The 22,250-nt window shown below is 40.5% G+C and overlaps 1 protein-coding gene across 4 annotated transcripts in view; it reads left to right on the top strand.

Moving 5' to 3' along the window:
- The window catches only part of ATL2 (atlastin GTPase 2), a 43,417-nt gene that overhangs the window by 16,503 nt on the left and 4,664 nt on the right, over nucleotides 1-22,250 (top strand). For all 4 annotated transcript variants that reach the window (XR_007508181.1, XM_049817687.1, XM_049817689.1 and 1 more), the window contains exons 2-11: nucleotides 3,527-3,807; nucleotides 8,546-8,680; nucleotides 10,128-10,232; nucleotides 11,384-11,434; nucleotides 13,594-13,650; nucleotides 14,688-14,780; nucleotides 15,045-15,183; nucleotides 16,037-16,164; nucleotides 18,291-18,347; nucleotides 19,604-19,675. Coding sequence is in view for 3 of the 4 variants with exons in the window: in XM_049817687.1 (XP_049673644.1) it covers nucleotides 3,527-3,807; nucleotides 8,546-8,680; nucleotides 10,128-10,232; nucleotides 11,384-11,434; nucleotides 13,594-13,650; nucleotides 14,688-14,780; nucleotides 15,045-15,183; nucleotides 16,037-16,164; nucleotides 18,291-18,347; nucleotides 19,604-19,675 (1,118 nt within the window). In the remaining variant the exon portion in view is untranslated. The remainder of the gene's footprint in view (nucleotides 1-3,526; nucleotides 3,808-8,545; nucleotides 8,681-10,127; nucleotides 10,233-11,383; nucleotides 11,435-13,593; nucleotides 13,651-14,687; nucleotides 14,781-15,044; nucleotides 15,184-16,036; nucleotides 16,165-18,290; nucleotides 18,348-19,603; nucleotides 19,676-22,250) is intronic.

The following is a 22,250-nucleotide window of genomic DNA, read 5'->3' as shown; positions in this document are numbered from 1 at the left end:
CTTTTGCAGAAAACTGAACTGTGAAGTGGGACTTTTTGTCCTGGCAATTTTTTTGAGAGACTGCTCTGAAAGTAGTTCTTGGAAGTGGAACGTGATCCTTCTGCCCAGGATGCCGAAGCCTTCTAGAAAGGCTTCCAAAGTACTCCAGTGCTGCCTGCAACATTGACTAGCCAGAGTAACCGGGTAAGCAGCCAGAAGGTTGTATGAAGGACCAAAAAGGTTGTGATATCTGCCTACGCACATGTGACAGGTTAGCATATGCTGATTACGCTGCTGGGACGAGCAGTAGCACTTGTTCTACAGTTAACATGCTTAACTTGTGCAACGTCTGTCCTGGTAATTGCTAACTAGTTCACAATCCCTTGAAGGGAAGGGTGTTCTCAGCAACTTGAGCATGAAGTTATCAAACCAGCTCTTCTGGATGGATCAAGTTTCCTTTACAGCTGTCAACACTGTAGCTCTCCACCATCTTAAGTGCTTGATTCATGGCAATGATGGTCTTTTCTGTAGGTAGGTTGGGAGCTTTCAGATATAGCAGGCTGGATAGTAAAAAAAAAACCCCAAAACCAACAACAAAACAAAAAGCAAATAAACAAAAACCCCACAAAAAACCCCAACAAACCAACCTGACCCAAAACAGACAAAAAGTCCAACTTGATGCTCTGGACTTGACTTTGCAGTTCCTGCGGGTAAGTGAAATGCAGCAGGAATTGAGTAGGGCCTAAGATGAATCTTCTCTCCTGTCCCCTCTGAGCTGAGTGAGCTCCAGGGGTGCAGAATACTATTAACAAGATGTTGTGAGCTTTTAACGGGCATATTGTGTGTAAGCTCTTGATAGCGCTATCTACTTGTGATAGAGAGGATCTGCTTGTTTAGAAATAACTAACGATAAAAGACCACTCGTTTGTTTGGAAAGCTGCTTGGCTTGAAGAGGCATTGGGTGACTATGCTCTGGACTGGCAGAAGGATGCTGCTACAGCTTGTGCTTTGAGGTCTGCTAAGGTTCTGATGACTTTCAGGTAGGAAAAGATGGTTAATGTCAGGCTCCAAGTGAATGAAGAGACGTTGCAGATGTTGCTTCAGACAATTTTTACAATCTACCTTAGTTTACAAAACTGATACTTTACTGCAGCTGAAGTCAAATATGCAGTTAAATAAAAGAATGTAAGGCTGTTTTAAGTAATGAAGTTAAACTTCTTGCCTGGGGAATATGTAGAAGCAGAGGCTTTGATACATTGTGTGAATATCGGCTTGCTAAAACACAGGCGTCTTTTCTTGGAGCTATTGAATCTTAATGCTTTTATCAATAGAATTATTGCCTATATATTTCTAGGCTGTGATGCTGAAGGCTTTCTTTCTAACTGTGAAAATCTTCCTACCTCACCTGGGCTATCCTCCCAAGTTTTCTGGCCTACAAAGGATGCTACCTATATGGGGCAAAACCCGTTTTGTAAACTCTTTAAAAAAAGAGGGCTTGTTTCATTTCTGGGAATACAAGAGCTTTAGGCCAAAGGTGGGAGTTTTTCTTCTGAAATGGCAATCAACATTGTGTCAATGTAGTTTGTACAGTTTGGTGTACTGTTGACAGCTTTTCTTTTTCAAGTTCCTCCTTCCAACTGTCAGGCCTGCTGGTGCGGTTGAATTTTTTGGCCTGCTTTGTCAACCAGTTTGAGTTAGGGTGATGCTAGGGACTGTTTTGCACAGCTGCTTGGATAATGTTGGAGTTTAGTTCTAGCTGCTTAGAATTTAAGCACTGAAGTTTACTTCCTGTTCAAACTATACTAGCTTAATATAGTAAAACCAATTTTTTTTAAGATTTAGTGCCACTGGCCTTTCAGGCAGCACAGATTCGATGCTTGGAAATGGAAATGTCCTCTTTGGTTTGCAATGAAGTGAAATGTCAGAACTGGCTAGAGAGACAGCTGCTGGAAAACTCCAGGGTCACCAGGTTACCAGTTTTTCAAATTCACGGTAGTAACTCAAATGTCTCATTACATCCGCAAAACAGAGTGCTTTGGAGCACTGTTCGTAAGTCTTTTGCTAAGGATGGTATCTAGGATGCAAAGTCTGGCAGGAATGACTTGGCAGATCCTGTGGGTATTGGCACGGTCTCTACCACGAATGAATTAAACTGTAGTGTGTTCCATGGTGCCTCATGACACATCCTGCAAGAGAACACTGCTTCTGGGCTGCTTCCACAGGAGGCATGGGGGCCATGTAACATACCTGCATGCAATGCATCAAGTAACTGGAGGTGGCTGCTGCTTTGCCTTCATTAAAGCAACACTTGGAAGTGCAAGCATGACTAGCAGTCCAACGTACTTAAATTCATACAGTGATGTTCCCAGATAAGTAACTGTTTGGAAGGTGCCTCAATGAGGTTTGTGCATGTGGGGTTCTGACAATATGGCAAAATGTAAACCTGGAGTTGGAGGCAATTCCGTAAGTGCAAAAGCACTTCCAGATGCTTGATAGAAAAAGTGGAATCAGGCCAGTGGTAGAGTTCATTTCTGCTGTGGGACAAACTTCAGTGTTGGAGTACATGAACAAGAGAGGAGACTTCATCTTGGACAGGTCAGTTCATTTGGTTTTCTTCTAGGCCTCTAACTCAGTAACTCCTGAATTCCTGAAGTCAGGAAAATCGGATATTGGTACTATTGTGCTGTATGTCTGAGGGGCTGTGTTGCCTCAATTTATCATTCGCTAGTAACTTCAGTCTCATCTGAGTTATAGTTCTTTCAGCTACTGGTTGATCCTGAAAGAGTATTGATTCTTAAATAGTGTATAAAACATTCTCTTAACTCTTTTTGAAAGAGTTGCTACTTACATTATTAAGCAAGATTTAATAACAGTAATAGGAAGAGTATGAAGCCAGAAACTACTTCAATATGTTTTGTTTCTCTTATCCCAGAAGTGTTAGGCCTTGCACATGCTCAGGAGTTTATCCTCTTGCAAGCAGTGAATAGGCAGTCTGAAGTCTGTGCTTTACTGAGAATTGAGACAGGTGTAATGTGTTGGAATTAGAGAGGAACTTGGTCATCTGCTGATGTATGTAATCCTGGGGTTACATACTAGATCAGTGGTCTTGCTTGTACATGTTGGCAAGCAAAACTGATTTTTTTTTTTTCCCTCCACCTCCCAAATATAAGGTGATCTAAAAATGGCCTTTTTTGGTCCTCTTTGGAGCTTATTTTAAACTAATTAATTTTTTCCAGATAAAAGGCCCTTGAGTTTTAAGGGAAGTTGTACTTAAGCCTTTAAAAGGGGTTTTTGATGCTGAAAACCAGTTTTCTTTTGTGATTTCTTAAAACATGGAGAATGCTGAAGATCTGAAATGGAGACTATATGCAAAGCTGATGAAAAGGGACAGGGAACTGCTGTTGATCTCGCTGTCTGCACATGTGCGTTCTGAAAAACATCACTCTTGCTGCTGGGAATGAAAGCCCAGCTCAAAGCTTCACTTCAAAGAAATGTCTGGTGCCCTAAGCTCTGACTTACTAATATGTTGTAACCTGTCAATTTGCAGGTAAGCATTATGAGGAAGAAGAGGAGGAGGATGCCCTGCCAGACTCAGATGCCCTGCCAGACTCGGATGACGAGGTGGATTTGGATAAGCCGCGCCCCATACAGATTGTTCTTGCTCATGAAGATGACCATAACTTTGAATTAGATGAAGAAGCATTGGAGAAAATCTTGCTTCAGGAACACATCAAAGATCTTAACATAGTAGTTGTGTCTGTAGCAGGAGCTTTCCGCAAAGGAAAATCTTTTCTGCTGGACTTCATGCTTAGATACATGTATAACAGGGTGAGTAATTTGGATTTTCCCTGCAGGAGAGAAGTAGTTTGGTATTTTAGTCATTTACCATTGTATTTGTTGACTTGAGCACAAATGTAGCAGGTCAAATTTTTCTTACTGGGGGGTGGGGAAGCCAGCTACTCTTGTTTCTGCTCTGTGAAGAAGTGTATTCAAGTGACAGTTTTTCAATATAAATTTTCCTGCAGTTACCAAGGGAACTTATTGGTGTTCTGATTTAAGTGGGCATGAGAAGAACTTGAATGAGGGAGCATGGTGGCCTTCTAGTTGAGCTTTGGGGAAGGGCTTATCCAGGTGGTGGCTTGGAGGGATCTTGCTTTGACTTGATCTCCTGAAATCATATTGTAGCAATAGCTTACCCATTGTTGCAGAAAGAAGAGTCTTATCGGATAGTTACTGGAGGACTATATCTGCTTAAATCTGAGGTATGGCAAAAGGGAGAAAGTCTCCTGTTTACTGCTTGGAATGTGTCTCTGAACATAATCCAGGAACTTTTAAAATCCTTTTTATACTTCGAACTCTTGGCTGATACAGAGAAGGCAGGGTAGGGCTTCCTGTGAACATAAATATCTGCCTGTCACAGGTTGTGGTTTGTTTCTTTTGATCTGCATAGTGAATATTGACAATTCAGTATTTTGTTGCTTTTTGAAGCTCTTAAAAACGCAGAACTGATTCCTTTTTTTGTCACTGTTCTTCGGAGTTGGAATTCACAGTAGCAGAAACTAACCATGACTGCATCTATTTTACCTTTGTGCTAGCTGGCTTGAGGAGAAATCAAGATGAACCCTGCAGTTACAGGAAATACGGGAATATTGCAAAGAAGCTGCTGGTAGTTGGCAGATGAAGACTTCCTTTTTCTCACTCCCAGTAGTGCCTGCTATTGAATTCCTCTCGCTGATTTGCCAGCTCTGTAAGAGAGACACTGAGGATATGGTAGGAGGAATACAGAGTAGCAAGATGGTGCTCCCAACTTCTTAAGACTCTTTTAAATTAGGGAGAAATAAATGTTTCACTGATATAACTGTTTAGTGGGTGGCCTTCTGTGTGTGTATATAAACCCTCTCTAATGTCCTGTTTATTTTAAAAACAAACAAAAAAAACCCCAAACAAAAAACCTGAACTCCCAAGAAGTATTGGCAGTCTGAGCTAGATGGTGGCTGGGTAGAGGTAGTGCTAGTTCTTTTTGAAAATAGAAGGGGTGGGCTTTAAGCAAATGCTCTTAACTTTCAGATTGTGAAGTAAAACAAAAGTTCATGAAGCAAAATGGATTGAAACACTGTTTCAGCCTTGTGTAATATCATGCCTCTGTTTCTTTTATTGTGCAGTTGCTTTTTTCAGTTTTCTGTATGTGTCCTTCAAAATACCATTTGTTTCACTTAAACTGAAGATGAAGGCAAACTTGGCCATCTACTGTAACGGCTATCTCTTACCAAAAGCAGAGAGGTCTCGCTCTCCATGTGCCGGTTCTGGCCAGGCATTTGCATTCTGAAGTTGTAATGCTTGCAGACCCGTAGTTGGGTTGATCCAACTCAGTGATGCATCAGAAGACTGTACTTCGCTGAACTGTTTTCCTGCCAGCGCAGTGATGTAAACTGGCTTAAGGGAAAGAGTTGATGAGCGTCAGAGCGGCTGCAAACTGATTGATGGGAGTTGGGGATGAGAGAAGATAAGTGCAATGTCTCCTTTTTTGAGCACTGCTGAATTGTATCAAGTTAAATTGTATCCTCTGTGCTTATACAAATTTCAGTACAGGAGGGAAGGCCTTGCTATGGTTTTATAGTACTTTTTAGTCTGATTGTTCCATCTTCAGTCAGGTGTAATTACAAGTCTGTTTTTTCTGTGAACTAAGTATTGGATCCTACACAAAACACTAAAGCATTAGCATTCAGTTCGTGTGCTAATCAGGCAATTTTGGGATATCCTCCACTGTGGATATTAACGTGCATGATGAAAAACTTGCCAAGATACTTCAGAAACCCATTTTCTTGTCTTAAACCAAGAGCTGGAGGTCACGTGAAAAGTTACCGTTCTAAAAATCTCACTTGTGCCAGCTGAAGTCACAGGTAGGATTTTGACATGGCTGAGGTTGGTCACTAACTTCAGGGAGGTGGGCATCTCATTTCAAGCACTGATACTTAGTGTTATGGTTGCTCATTTGAAATGGAATAGAATAATCTGCCACAAAACAGCAGCAGTTGTGTACTCGGCAAGCTGCTGCAAGGATCCTGTGATCTTTGTTGTGCTTTAAGCCTTATTAAGAGTTGGGTGCAGTAGCACCAGTAAATTCAGATTGAAAAGTTTTTTTTTTACAGGGGTATGACCTTCTTAGCTTGTATTAATCTGCAAGGTGCACTGCATACCAATGACACTACGCAAATAAAGCTACATTGGTCCTTTCCTTAGTGTGGAATATATTTAGAGAGGTTATCTTTTAGGTGACTGATACAAAATTGTAGGGCAACTTCTAGCTTGACTTCATGTAGGAACAAAGTCTTTTTTTTCTCCTCCCATCTTTTGAATATCTTTCAAGCCAACTTGATGGATGGAGACTGTTAAAATACTGAGTTTTAACTAAGGAGAGACAGAGGTAACAGGCTAGGAGTGCTTTGGACTGATGTAAAGGTCAGCCAGAGACAGGCTTAAGTGCATCACCCACAAGGTGAAGTAGCTTCAGCTGAAGTTGTACCTGTTAAGACACCAAAGTCTCTGGTGACATGAATCACATATGAAATCTAATGTGGTCATATCTAGCGCTCATTGAGGAACTTGTCAACAGCTTGTGTAGTTTTGGTCTGAATTGCTACAAATAAGGCTAATTTCTGGACCAAACTGGGAAAAAGTATTCTTGTATCAATGACAAATGGAACATATTGTTGAATAATGTAACAGATTATTTTGAAAAAATGAAAAGCTACAGTTCATTGATATATACCTGTGAAATATGATTCAGCATTGCAAGACTGTATTCTGGAGTGTACAGAAGCCCAAAGTAGGCCTGGAGCTTTGATTTCTAGAGTGGTCGGTGGATGCATAAGTATCTTCTGGGATAAAAAAATTCCAGGGGAAAGCTGTTCAGGTTTTGCTTAGTCTCTCTGGTAGAGGTGTATGTGCATGATAAAAAAAAAAACCAAACAAAACTCACCAACAAACCAAAAAAAGAAACAAACAAACAAAAGAAAAAAAAAACACCCCAAACAACCTACCTGTAAAGAGGTGGTGTTCTCTTCACTTGGATACCTGTGTTCATTTCTTGAATTTTTATCTGCTTGTCTCATTTACTTTTGCTGTGTCTGACCCAAATGGAGCTGAATGGTGTGCACTTAGCATTTGGGAGAATGCTGGTGTAGAACTGCTTGACTGCCTCTTGGTATGGTTTGCTCTGCATGCTGCTGGGTATGAGGAATGTGTGCAGCGTTTTTCCCCACCCCCTTTTAGAAATAAGCAGTTTCACTTATTTGTAGTAAGTATTTCTATTTTGTACAGCCCCTGGGTGCTCATGCTGTTTTCTGAGATGTGAAGACCTCTTTTCTGAAAACTGCCAGTGCAGAGTCGGCGAGGTAGAGACCATAGCCTAGTGAATTGAGAAGTCTCCCCTTTGACCTTCTCAAAGAGCACACTTTCCTGGCTGGTAATCTTCTCTGACCAGTCAGAGGCAAATTCATTAAATATCTCTTTCTGTTCTGCCAGCATGCTGTGTTCTAGCCTGTGAAATTATGGTTTTTCTCTAAGCCCCCTTATCAGTTAAGCTATTGTTTGGCTACCACTTCTCTCTTGTAGGATTTCAGTGTATATAAACATACCACAGTGAAACTTCCTCAGGGTGCCTGTTCATGCTCCTTACTTGCCCAGTACATAAAGTACATTTCTGGGTTAAATATGCTCATTTAATGGCTGGATTCTTCTGCATGAGCCACTGCTCTGTATGTTGCCTGTCCTTGAGGACCAACAACCTTGTTACAGTACGATCAGCCAGAAATGTTAGCTGTGAACTGTACTTGACCCTCTGATAACCTTTCCCAAAGCGAGCATGTGCCAATAAAATTTTAATATGGATGGGGTGATTGACATGTATCAAACTCTCAACATGACCTTTTCTCTTGAGTTCTAATCACTTAGGAAAAAGTACTTTGTAACTGTGACAAGTATAGATTGTAGATCTTCTGGTCCTTGCCTATTTGGCTTCTGCAAGCTGGCATTGGGAGTCTTGTGCTGGCCTCTGTTAGTGCAGGAGCTTAGATGCTTAGCTAGTTTCAGCAGTTGACCTGTTTGTGTGGAGGAAGGGAGAGGATTAAGTCGAAGTAAGGTTGTTTTTTTTTGTTCCTTGCAGAGGTTTAGCTGTTCCTGTAGTTAAAATACATGCTATTTACAACAGTGTTTGAGTTGAGTTCTCTCAACTGTGAGAGAAGAGCATGAGTGCAAAGGGGAATCAATGGAAAAACTGAGCTGTGCTCATTAGCTCTGAGCACTTGAGACTTGAAAGCTATGCATATATGCTCTTCAGTGGCTGAAGAGTTGTGCAACTGCTGAAATACAGTAGACTTGAACAACATTTCTTTGTGGATGATCCTTGAAACACAGAAGACTAGCACTGTGTTTTAATAGTTTGTGTAGTGCTGTCAGTCGGCTCTGAGGAAAATGAGAGAACAGTGTGGAAGTCTGCTAAGACAGCATGTTAAAAAAAAAAAATCTCCTCCTTGGTTTTGAATAAGTTTCTCCTCTTGTTTTGTAGACTTCTCCTTGCTGGATAGGTGGAAACACTGAGCCATTGACTGGGTTTACATGGAGAGGTGGATGTGAACGGGAAACTACTGGCATTCAGATTTGGAGTGAAGTGTTTGTAATTGATAAACCCAATGGAACAAAGGTAAGTGCTTGAATTAAATAGGTGTATGTAAGGATTTTTGCCTCTGTGTGTATACTTTTAATGCCATGGGTTTCATGGAGGCAGTTCAAACATCAGTTGCTTTCCTTTGCATTCAGTAGCTGTGTAATGTATTTGGAAACCTTATATCAGTGCAAGTATGAATTTTCCTGCTGGGTTATAAGATTCCATCTCCAACAATAGTCCAATTCTGAGAGTACTTTGTTTTGGCAAAGTCTGCTCTGTCCAGGCTGATGGGTAGGTTATTCTGTGGATGTTGTAAAACTGTAATGGCTGTAAATACCATATATAGACAAATGCTGTGATAAGAACTGCTCTGTAACAAACACTGTTTTTTGAGAGGTGAGAATGTGTTCTAGCTTGTAGCTGTGTTCTAGTGAAATGTAATGCACGGTTATAAGTACTGGAAACACCTTCAGTGTCTGGAAGCTGGTTCTTTCATATAGTTTAACAGGTAATCCATAAAAAAGGACTAAGTCCAACGGTGGGATAAAAGGCACTACCCTATTCTAAACAAAGCTGATGCATATTTTTAAACTCTAAGTCAGTTTAACTACAAAGTTTGGTTGTAGGTGTTTATCTTCATGCTGAAACAAAGTGTTAACGTTGTTAAATATTTGCTCCACAGTACTAGTGGTGTATCTTGAGCTATTCATGTTCTCCTGAACCATCAGCTCTTGGTTATTTAACTTTCATACCCTTTGCATTTGCAAAGGAAACATCTGATGCCAATTAATATGGGACACTGATCTTAAACAGATAGTGGCTTAGGGGCGTTCGGGAAGCTTCATCAAATTTCATACGTAACCAAACAGTTCTCTGGCTAAAAAAAGTTAAGTTGTGAGGATCTGTTTGTGCTCTGGGGACAAATCACTCGCTTGTTCTTGCGTATCAGTCATTTCTAACTGAAAGAGAAGGGAATTGTAGTAGAACTCAAAGATGGGAATTGGGATGGATTAACTTTTATCATTAAGATCACTTCATTCCTTGTCATTCCAGCAGACAGTCAGTATCAATTATCTTGTTTTCTTCTGAAAATGATTATTTTAAGATAGATATGTTTTTAGAAGTAACCATCTCACTCAGCTCTAATGAACTATGCTGGATTGTCAGCTAAGACTGAAGTTCTTCCAGTGAATAAGAGCTGTCTGTTACTCTGCACTGTACCCTCACTGGGCTGAGGGAGGCTATTTCTGTGGGAGAGGGTAACTAACTAGTGTAGGCCAAGGACTTAAGGCTGATGACATGGCCCTCTAGTTGTTGCTTACTCAGCTGTAGGTGTGTATAGGCATGTGCACAGGCAGCTGACTCACTAATAAGTAGGTATAGGGGCAAAGACTTGCACTACTTGAAATAGAGTTTATCTCAATGGCCAGGAGTTTGAAAGTGTTAATTTGGTTAACTATTACTGCTCTTTAAAACTCTCTAGGTTGCTGTACTACTCATGGATACCCAAGGTGCCTTTGATAGCCAATCCACTATCAAAGACTGTGCAACGGTTTTTGCTCTGAGCACCATGACGAGTTCTGTCCAGGTGAGAATACCCATACTGGCAAATAATAGCAGCTATAGGAACCCTCTGTCCTGAACATGCAAAGGATATCTGTGTATCCACACTTTGAAAATACACCTGTATATCTTTCTCCAACTATCATTTAAGCTGTCATTCTTAATTAAAAAAAAAAAGTACTCACCATCTTATTTTCAGTATAGTATACTATGTAAGTTTCTCTGTGGAATCAAGGTTATCCAAGGCCAAGCTGAGTTAAATTGCTGACTGAACTGGGGAATCCCCCCAAAAAATGTCAAAGTGGCAACTGCTTCTGTACAGATGTGTCACAGAATCTTTTTTTAAGACTTTAGATAGTTTAGTGTGGAATTACACTGTGATCAGCTAAACTTACAATTTCTGCTACTGTTAAACTTCTGATGATTCTCTTGTGCTACACCCAAAACTACTTTTAAGCTTGTGCCTTAAACGTGCCAGAAGTGAGCAGGTTTTTGAGGGATGACAAGTGACCTTCTTCAGACATGCTACAACATGAAAGTAACAGGATTATGTAGAACACTACTTCTGCCCTGTGGGGTGGTTTTTGGTGTTTTTTTGTTTGTTTGGCTTTGTTTGTTTTGTTCCTGTGGTTAGGATAAGTTGTGGGTTATTGATGCGTCTTTTTGTTTACTGCTGTTCAGTATTTGTGCTACTGAAACAGTCACAAGCTTCCTGGATAAAATCGGATATCTCTGGGAAGATTAGAAAGCAAAAAAACCTGGTGAACTAAGTACCCAGTCATTTCTGTGTTGGATATGCAGCTGCTGGATCACTGAATCCTAGAGCACTTGGACTTGAGGATGGCAAACAGACGTGCCCTTCTTAATACTCCTGTCTCACACTGATGTGGTTATTTGAAGCATTCGGCAGTCTTTTCTGGTTCCTTTATGGCTTGCTTCCCTGGAAAGAAGCTGTTCTAAGAAGGGTTAGGGTAGTCAGCAGTGGTTTTGTCCCTAGCACTTTGTATAAGGAAGTGACTTTTGAGATGCATTCTGTGACACCTTTCTAGTTGCTGACTTTTGGGTAGTTAGACTTCTCCTGAGGGGTTAAAAATGCTCAGGATAATTTAAAGAGACTACTTGAATGTAAGATAATGGTTTGATGTTACACTGTAATTCTTTTACTGTCTTTTGCAGGTATACAACTTGTCACAGAATATTCAGGAAGATGACCTTCAACATTTGCAGGTAAGAATATGCTGAATTTATATTAAACTGCCTCTGAAGTGATAGTCTTCGCATTGTTCTTGAAGTTACTACTAATGTAACTGTGATTTGGGAGCTGCCTGCTACTTCCTATAAAACACTGAAGCTGATCTGATGCTAAAATTAGTACTGCCTATAACAACATTATTTGCATCAACTCCATGATGCTGTGATGCTTCTACTGTGCCAGTGCAGAGGTAAAATAGTACAGGCTTCTAATCTGGCTAAACCTTATCTTTCTAAAGTCTGTTCTCTGTATGGTAAGTTGTGAAATTCCTGAAAGGATGAGAAAGGAAAATGACTTATGGAAGTACTTAATAAGAAAATTTCAATGTTTCTCCTTTTTTGCTAAAATAGGAAGATGGATGGTTTTTCATAACCAGTTTCTAAAGAAAGGTGGGAGATTGGGTCAGGGCAGAAAGAGTTATCTTCTACCCAGAAGCATTCTCTAGTTTTTCAACTGAGAAACTTCTACAGAATTTTATTTCTGCTTAGAAACAAAAGCAGGAAGGAGTTGTCCTGTCTTTACTGTGGAGGTTTTCATCCTCTAATGGAACATTGTGGTCAAAGGCCACTGAATTCTGGCTTCATGTGAATGGTGCAAGAACCTTATCTCCTTAAGTTAAAACCTGTAGCTTTAAAGGCTAGCTTGTGTATCAACAAATGCCTGCCTGTGCTCAGGCCATGACCTTGTCACAGCTTAAAACTGTTTTACGTGTCTTCTGATTGAAAGGAATTCTGTCTTGGTCAGTGCTGCAAGAGATTGGCTGCCAATACTGGAAGTAGAAGAGCACTAACTAAACATAGCCTTGTGATGCTGTTCTCAGTTAACAGAGTTGTATCACTGGGCCAACACTCCCCACCACCCCAAAAAAACCCAACCAGGTTTTTTTTTAAACAAGCCTTAGCTAATTATTTGCAAGCCAGGCCTTCCTCATGACTTTGGTCCTTTGACAGCCTCAGTGCAATCTGAATGGAGCGATCCCTTTCTGTTATACTGGAGAGTGAGATTTGAGGGCAGGAAGGGAAAAGAAGAGTGATAGATATAAGCAGTAGGTAGGGGGACACCTATGCATTTAAAGTTGGGGCAAGGAATTGTAAGCTGAGGGAAGGAAATTCTGAATTTCTGTTATAACAGGAATTTTTTTGTTGTTCTGAAATACTGTTAGTCTCTGGCTGCCTTTTCCATGTAGTAGGGAAGTGGATGGGGTAGGCAGTTAGGATCAAAGGAGCCAGACTCATATGGGTAGTTGGTCACTTCAGAGCTGCTTTTCCTCAGTGACAAGGGCCTGGAATTTAATTTGTGTTAAATTAATCTTGTAAGGTCTCAGGTGCTCTTGTGATCAACACAGGGGGAACTGTCCTTTTAGTCAATTTATCTGAGATGTTCCAGGAGTTAGTTTTAATGCAGAAGAACAGTTGCCTGGTACTAGAGGATACTGGTGTGCTTCCTTCCTCTCAACCTCCAAAATCTGTAAGGGGGCTAGCATTGATCAACACCTGGCAGTATTGACCTCTGCTGAAACGGCTAGCACAGTCCATAATTCATGTTCTCATGGGTTGTCTGACCCACTCAGTCCAGTGAAGAATGCTGCTGCTGGTATTAAAGATGGTGAAAGCAATGAGAGGAAGACAGGTGACACTTGCCTTTATACTGGCAGGAAAGAACAATTATCGGTTGAGGTCACGGGCTGAAGTAGATATCTGGGAAGCTGCTGAACTTGGCTTGTATTTAAATGTCTGATACATTGGCTCTAGCCAAGTTCCTTGAGACTTCCAGGAATAAATCTTTTGTGGGAAGTAAGGGGCAAATGTTAGACAGGCTTACCTCCTTAGCCTAGGAAAGAAGTGTTGGAAACTGGCTTGCTGAGAGACACAGCCAGCTTTCCTCTGAGAATAGCCCACAGGCCACCCACTTAGAGCTGCGGTGTGTTGACAGTTATGGAATGGCACTGCGAAATCATACCGCCTTCCTGAATTTTACTGAGGATTGGTGTACTTGTTCTTTAGGTGTATTGGCCATTCTCAACGCATAATAAGATTTAAGATGGAATACTTTATATTCTAGTGACATAGTAGAATATTTTACAGTAGAAAAATGTGTTTTATGTGTGGCACCCTTACACTCTTCTTTCTATCAGTTGTTTACAGAATATGGAAGACTAGCTATGGAAGAAATTTACCAAAAGCCGTTTCAGGTAACTATATATGTTAAATGGATTTTAAGCAATTGAATGTGTAGATAGTGAGCTCAGGATAATTTATGAAGAGAAATTAGCAGGCTGAAGCTAGCCTGTTCTTTACAAGGCTGATTTTTCTTCCCTGTCACCACATTTCTTAGCAAAAACACAATGGGAAAATGCTGAAGAGGTTCATGTTTTGGGCAAGTACAGCTTTGTGCCTGAGTTGTAAGGCATAAAAGGAGTGAAAGTGTAAAGTGACTTGCAGACGTTGAGGAGAAAAGTTTCGTCCTGCCTTCTTACTCATTACTTTTTGAGATATGGTTGGTCTTTGCTGGTGGCACGTGGTTCTGAGTAAAGGTCATGTGGCCTCTAAGAAATAGCATTGAGGAGGGCCATGTTGCGTTTCATTTACTTGAAGCTTTATTGGCTTCAGCATTAAAAACGTCAAAACTGCTAGCATCTCGAGACTGTTTGCTAGGCCAGAGAAGGGTTTGAGGCTTCTTCTATTTAGTGGCGGCAAAGACAGAGATCTCTTCTGTACTGAAGTATCCCCTTTAACCTATAAGGGTACTAGTCGACTGCTGTTAGTGGTGAGTTTTAAGACTCTTGTGTCTCTAGAATATTCAGCTTGCAAACGCAAGTCCTCAATGTTCTTGTCATTTGCCCAAGCTAGATTCATTCTTTGTAAAGCACCTCATCTGATATAAGAGTAATGTCAAGGTTTGTTTTCTATCTTCAGCTAATAGGAGAGAGGACAGTGTAATAATCCCTGTGGGATAGCAAAAGGAAACCCCACGGAACAGGGAAGCTATCTTTTTGAGACACTTGGGTACTTCCTTTCAGATGAGTGAGTTGCCTTTGTGGGTTTGGTATGTGGGTTGGTTGGCTTGTTTTTAAACAAGCAATTGCTTCAAGCGCACCACAAAACTACAAGGCTACTTCATTTAGAGCAGCCAAGCTTAGAGATTTTTTTTACTTAAAATAATCACACGTGACAGTTTTTTACTGTGAATGATGCAAGCCATTTGCTGCTGTTGTTCTTCCTGTTACAGACACTCATGTTCTTAATTAGAGATTGGAGTTATCCTTATGAACATGCATATGGCTTGGAAGGAGGAAAAAAGTTCCTAGAGAAAAGATTGCAGGTAAGTTATCTCCAGTAGTCTTAGTGTGGTCTTCTAACTTAAATGACAACTTACCACCAAGATAATGATGCATGATGAGCTAACTCTTTGTGCTAATAAAATACGTTTGTGATGTTCCCACTTGTGTGGAGTTCTGATGTTTAGAACTTGACATTTTTAGGTGCAGGAATGTGCTCTTACTGCTTTTAAGCCAATATTTAATCTTAATTGCAGTACTGCAAAACTGTTAGCAGTTCTTACTGCTTTTTGGTTTTTTTTCTTCAGGTAAAGCAAAACCAACATGAAGAGCTACAGAATGTAAGGAAGCATATTCACTCATGTTTCAGTAATCTTGGCTGTTTCCTGTTGCCCCACCCTGGTCTTAAAGTTGCAACAAATCCAAATTTTGATGGGAGGTTGAATGGTAGGAAGCTTTCCATTGTGTATTTCTTGATTCAGATCGCTGAGTTTATTTTCTTTTATAATGGGAGTTAAACACTGAAATGGTTGGCTCTTGAAATGCTTGATTGGAAAAATGTAGGGCTAAAAGGTGAAACTACAGAATCTAGAAATGTGCATTTTGTGTTCTTTTCAGTAGTTTAAAGGTAGAGGAGTTAAGCAGTCAGAGGGAATGGATATCTTTGTGTCTAGCTGTTGATTGTAATCTGATAACTTGAGACATACTTAAAGGTGATTAAATAAGGATTCTAAAGATAAATAAGGATTCCAGAGAGGAGAATTCAAAAAATTAAAGACTTTACTTTCTTAAAATTGAAAGGCTTTTCTCTAAGAACTTGCTAAACTAAAGGTCAGAACTAGAATGTCTTTAAAATAAAAGCTACAGGCTTCTGCTACTGCAGAATGAGAGGCAGTCAGGATTCCTTCAATTGCTGCTTGTCCCCCAGAATGTATCAGAATGGCAAAGGCTAAAAAAGTGGGTTTGCAGTAGTGAGGTGCCAGCCACTGCTGTGCCGAGGGCGCAGACTTGTGGGATTATTGTGTAAGATGTTGGTGTTTTTGGAGAAATGCACTTTAAATATTACAAGGACTATGGAACCTTGTTCTCTCTGTCTGAAGTTAAGATTAAAGAGTAGATAGAATTTACTAAAGCTATAGTATGTATTTAAGCCTTTAAATATCTTAAAAATGCGTAAAAAGTTGTGACGCTATGGATTTTGAAGGGTCAGGGATTATCAGTGTTCCTTTAGAAAATGTAAGATTGAAAAGAGATCTAACCACTTTTTTCTTTTTTTCTGAAATTGATTGAATTTTACTAGATATAGATGAGGATTTTAAGAAAGAACTGCGGAATTTGGTACCATTACTGCTTGCCCCTGAAAACTTGGTAGAAAAAGAGATTAGTGGATCCAAGGTGACCTGTAGAGATCTTGTAGAATACTTCAAGGTAAGCAAACTCATACTAATTATTTCTGTTAATGGCTTAAAAGAAAGTATTCTAATTTTAGGACATGTTGTTCCCAGAGAAGATAAGATATCTAGGCTGCTGCTCACTGATCAGCTCACTTATATTTTCATTTCATTACTCTGACTTTCCAGAACTGGCACACAACTTCCTAACATTATAGCTCTTGGCAAGCTACTATTGGCAGAATTGTGCTGTGTGGGGTTTTTTTTCTTTTTTCTTTTTCTTTTTTCTTTGTAAATGTGCTGAAATACTTCAAGCTGTATTAGAGATTTTTTTCCTACTTTGAAATCCTAGTTTGTCTGGATATGTTGCCTTTGTTTTTTAAAAAAGGGTCTCATGTAGATTGTACCGATAGAAAACCAGCTCTTAAACTGCTAGGTATGCAGTGAAAATTTCAGATACTCCCCTCTGGATTTTTAACATACAAGGAAGATGCTTTCTAAACACTTGCATGTGCAGCACCACTGTATGTTCTGAAATATTTGTGTATGATACTTACAGCTGTTAGACTCTTGAGCTGTGTTAGTATCATGGTGACAGCAGCCGAAATGTGATAACATAATTCCTACAACACCAGGAATTGATCTGGTGCGGGTAATTTTTTTTTTTTTTTTTAATTGGAATGACTTACTTGGCTTGGTAGGAGAAAGTGGCACTCATTCCTAAAGACATTAATTTTGCATTACTACTTTTGAGTATGCATGTTGAAGGTAGAACAGAGTTGGGCTGATGTTAAGAAAGAAGCTGTGCAAGGGAGGAATCTGAGACCAGAACTCTTTAACTCTTGTAAAATGAAGTAACATTTCCTAAAGGAAAGACGTGATAGGAGATGCATAAAATTAGCACTCTGGAGCTCGTATGTTCAGTCTGTATTTACATGGTTGCATGCTGCTTTTTGTTCCACTGTCTTCTCTAATAAGACCTGATCCTCTACAGTGTAGGGAGTTGTGCATTCAACAGCAGTTTAGAAAGGACTGCACCCTAAAAACTGGATGTAAAACCTCCTCGATTGAAAAGCTGCCTGATTCATATCCCACATCCAGTCTGGGAGCAGTCATGCAGGGTGCTGCGGAAACACTGTGGTTATGTAACTAAGGAGGACTGCTCCCTTGGGACTGCATCTAAAGCTGAGATCGTGAAGTCCGAGTTGGAAACTGGAGGGCTTTTACTTGGAGGAAATAGCTACAGAAGCAAGGAGGGTGTCAAGGGAACAGAGTCCTGTATAACTCTATACATTTTTGTAGGTTGTCCTACAACCTAGAGCATTAGCTATATAGGGACCCTGGTAACCTTGTCCTCTTCTCCTTTATAGAGAAAAATCCTCAGGGCAGAGTCTTGTAGACAAGCTGGGAGGGAGAGCAGTAATAGCATGAAGAAGAATCACTGCCCAGCGTCCAAGGGGCTGAGAGTGGCCTTGTTGGTCTAAATTGCGCAGCTTGTCCAACGCACTGAAATGGCTACTGCTGCCTGCTATGCCCCCTCCATTAATCTGTCCAAAAGAGCTGTGCCACAGGCCATCATGTGGGCCAGAGAAGATGACATGAAGGACATGTTCTCTTCCAGCCTTCTGAAACCCTGGTGAAAGAAAGGACACCTGAGGATTGGTGGGATGTGGCCTGCTTGGCTTCCAGAAATGTTTTAGCAGCTCAGCTCTGTCTACATTAGTGCTTTGATCTGCCTTTTTTTTTTTAATATCCTCCCACTGTGTTTGGACATACCTCTTGCCAGAAAGGCTGTGTGAGAGTCATCTTCACTCTTTTGTTTTGGGTGAAGATTCCCTGCCTAGCCAAGACATCCTTATGTATTTAAGGGAGCAGAAACCTGCTGTCAAGCCTGTCACTTTTGGAGGTAGTGGCCATGTGTCCTCAGGGTGCTCTGCTACCCTGCTAGGCCCCAGCCTCAAATGCACAGGAAAATAAAAGGATTAAAGCACTAGGGATAACTGAGAATGTCAGACTTATATGAAGAAATTTGCTTAATTGAGTAGCATTATTGCAAAGAAATAATCTATGAGCTCTGTCTTTATATTGTCCCTCTTTTCTCCTTCTCCTTAGTTGTAAATGTTTAGGAAAAAGAAACCTTTTTTCTTTCTTTCTCCCATTTAGGCTTATATTAAAATCTATCAAGGAGAGGAGCTACCTCATCCAAAGTCTATGCTGCAGGTATTTTATTTTTCTTTCAAATAATCTGATAGATGATGTGTACTTGTAAGTTCTTTGCAGTTGAAGATCATGACTGCTGCGGGTCTGAAGCTCCCACACAGAGATGTAGTTCTTGAAGCTGTGTCCTTTGAAAGCCATCTGAACTGTGTAGTCTGGGTACACATTTGTGTCTCCCCCCAGTTCCATCTACTGAATGGAGCAGGGGTATATCTGGTTGGGTGGGGTTTTTTTAGCTGCTTCAATTTCTAAGCATGTGTTTCCTTTAACTTGCTATTTTGTCAGTACCTTTCAGACTGTATTCAGAGAGCTTTTAGCATCAGATGCAGCAGATAAAATGGAGAAGGCTTATAGCAATGCAGCTATCGCCACTGTATTGCAGTGTTAGGCTACTCTATGTGGGTTTGTTAGATTGGATAACTGCATTGAGGTTTCTTTTCTGGGTTGATCCAAAGAGGATGTAATCAGCTTTAAAGCGATCTGAACACAAACTACTTGTATAAAGCTGTGTGTTGAACCCTTGAATTGTTTGGGATGAAGAGCTTTCACTGAAGTGTGGGGCTTTGGGGTCAGTTTTAACCATTTTGTGTTTGTAAGACTTGGGGTTTTTTTTTTTTTTTAAGCTTCTTGTGTTGCTTCATTAAGACATGACTGTTTTGGGTGTTTTCTCATCCTTCAAGAAATCAAATCTTTAGACTTCTGGGGGAGTTCAGAAAACTCATCACAATGAAACAAAGGCTGCTATCATTTCCTCTGTTTAGCATGCCATAAATGTGGCTGGGAGATACACAAGATAACATCTTGCAGCATTAGCTAGAATAACTGTCCCTGACGTGACACAGGTTGAAAGTAATCTTAAATTCTTACAAATTCTGACACCAAAACTGCACATACATAATGCAGAAATAATACCAGCTTGCTTTTTTCCCTCACAAGTAGTGATGTATCAGGATTAATATTTAATAGTTTCGTCATCCTTGTTTGCTTATTAACAACAGAGCATTCAGAAGAGATTGCTCATGATGAAAATCCTGTACGAGCATGTGAGAGTTTGTCTACAGCTGTACTAGACGGCTGAAGAAAATGGTCTCCTAGTCAGTGATCTGTTTTAAAGTATATCACTAACTTCACTTTTTTTTGTGGGGCATTTTCCTGGCCATCTGAAGCTTTGGAGGTTGTGGGGGTATGTTGGGCAGTGTATGTATGTATGTAAGTAGCTGGTAATGCCGTGATGATACATGGTGCTCAATGTTTTCTAGGCAACAGCTGAGGCGAACAATCTGGCTGCTGTGGCAGGAGCAAAAGACTTGTACAGTAAAGGCATGGAGCAGGTATGATGACACAACTTTCTCTAACTGCCTACATGCAAATACAGGCCTTCAGTTCTAATGTTGTACTCAGTGTTGGTTGTGAGCATTTTAATGAAGAAAAGTAGCTTATGGCCAGTACTCATGTGTTTTCTGCACTCTGTTCTGAGGTTAGATGTCTGATGCAGCAAAGCCAGGATTCTTTGAGACAGAAATTGCTGGGGAGGTATGGGAATGGTCAAGTTTGTAAGATACCACCTGTTAGTTCCCCCTGCTGCTCTTGACAGACAACTTAAAATCCTGTGACATGAAACGGGCAAACAGCTGAGGAGACATTTGTGGGCCAGGGTCTTGCAAGGGTAGAAGTCTAGTATTATAGTCTCATGCTTCTGAATTGTGGTCACTCATTAGCTGTAAAATGCAAGGTTTAAAATTATTCTAAAGTTTTTTTTTAAAAAAAAACCACTTGAAATACAAGAATTATCTTGTCTGAAAAAGCTGTATATGTAACTTCCTACTTGTTCTTCTCTTGAAGATAGTGACTTACACCACTCCAAGCTGAATGCCTGGATGGACTTACATAACACTATGTTTAAGTATGAAGGCTTTATCATAGGAAATTATGAAAACAGTTATGTGTGTCGTAAAGCTTAACGGGAGTGTGCTTACTGTGAAACTCTACAACTGGAAGAGACCAGTAGGTGCGATAACATGCTACAAACATAGCTCCACATTAACTAGGCTAATTTTGGTCTTAATTGCTGAAGTAGCTTTCCATTTTGAAATTAGAGTAAGACCTAATGCTAGTGGCAGACTAGCCAGTTCCAGTTGTTAGCAGGCTGTTTTGAGAATGCTCTTCTGGTATAGAGGGATTCCTTCATTTGTTTACATTTTGGAAAATCTCTTGAAATAGTAAATGGGTTGTTTATAATAAATGCCAAGTCTGCCTTCCTACCTTGAATCTTCAATGGCTGTTGAGATACTGTAGTTGTAAGGTGTCTTACCTGGGGCAAAGAATAAACAGGAACAGATGTTCTTAAACAGACTTTGTTTCCATAGTAATGTTCCCTTGTACTGTATATTTTTATATCATTGTAGAGATACACACAAATGTCTTGAATTATTTTTTATCCAGATGTCTCAGATGATGTTCTTAATGTGACACAGCTCTGAAATTTCTATTTTTAGGAACAGAAGTGGGAATTCTTTGGATTTAAGACTGGATTATGTAAAGATAGCTCTTACTGTAGCTTCTGAGTTCTCCTCATGAACCAAAGCCCTCCTTTGCTGAGTCTGCATAACCAAAATACTGCCCCCCTAATGACCTTAAATGTAAGGAACAACAGGTGCAGTCACACAGACTATAAGAAAACAGTGGCAGTTATTTGTGTCATAGTCTTGATGCATCAGCAGCTCCTGGTGTTTAACACTCTCTGGGCAATGTGAAAAGACCGTCTTGGAGGATGAGACTAGTAGCCATTTTCCACGGAGTTTTGCCAGATGTGGAGGACTTCAAGATGGTTGAAGCAGAAAGGTGCTTGTTAACTTGAGCAAGGGGCAGGGTGGGGGTGCGAGGATCTTGATGGTGAGGCTTGCCTTGAAGAAGCTAGCCAGTGAAGCCATGCATCTTGTGAGGCAGAAAGGGGATGCTGTACTCTGAGAAAGTGATCTTCTGTGTGTCCTGCTGAAGGGATAGCAGCAGGAGAAAGTTAAAGTTGTTGCTGCACTCAAGACGTGAGATGACAAGCACTGTGATAAGACTACTTTGAGGCAGGAGAGGGAAGGCTGTTTGACATCACGTGGAAAGAATCTTCAGTTTTTAGGCATAGTCTGACTGTGAGGGTCTGGAGGAGTTGGAGCTGATCTGCCATATGTATGTCTCTGATGGCCTAGGTTATCTCTAATCATAGTCCTCAAGAGGTCAGAAATCAGTCTTAGAGAGTAGAAGTCCTTGGATTCTTAACCATTTTCATACCCATGCTGATTCAGGAAGAGGAAGATGGTGGTGTCCACATCATGGGTATCCATTTGAGCCCATGGTCTCATGGTTCCTTCAGCAGAAACGTACTCTCACAAGTTGATCAGAATCAAGCCTAGAGGATAGTCTAGGGAAGAGCAGGCTACAGATGTCAGCAGCTAGTTTTTGGTAATTCATATCACCTGGTAAGTTCCATGGAGCCTGCTAGTGGCAGCAACAAACAGGAATAAACTTGCTAAATGGGCAAAATTTACCCTGTTTCTCCAAATTCTGCACTAACCCTCTCACTGAGATAGGTGACCAGGAGTAAAAAGCTGAGGGGAGGGCTTGAGGCCTTCAGAGTTGTCCTTAACCTTCCTCAAGCAAAGCTTTCTCTGCTTCCTGGTGTTCTTTTATTTCACCTTTTCATAACAGGAATGTGCATGTGGCTGATGTCTTGTCCTTCTGGGCTTGCCCAAAGGAATCAGTTGAAAGTATGAGTTCAGTCGTGTGCTATAGCTCTGTACATGATCAGAGAGATAAGGCTTTTGCTGTGCCATGATGCAAAGTACCTTTAGCTGCTTCGCTGAGACAGGACTCTAGAGCTTACAGAGCCAAGAAAGCTGCAGGAGGTAGTCTGAT

Source organism: Accipiter gentilis, chromosome 15 (genome assembly GCF_929443795.1).
Source record: "Accipiter gentilis chromosome 15, bAccGen1.1, whole genome shotgun sequence".
In the NCBI taxonomy this organism is placed as follows: Eukaryota; Metazoa; Chordata; class Aves; order Accipitriformes; family Accipitridae; genus Astur; species Astur gentilis.
This window is presented reverse-complemented; position numbering and strand designations above follow the sequence as displayed.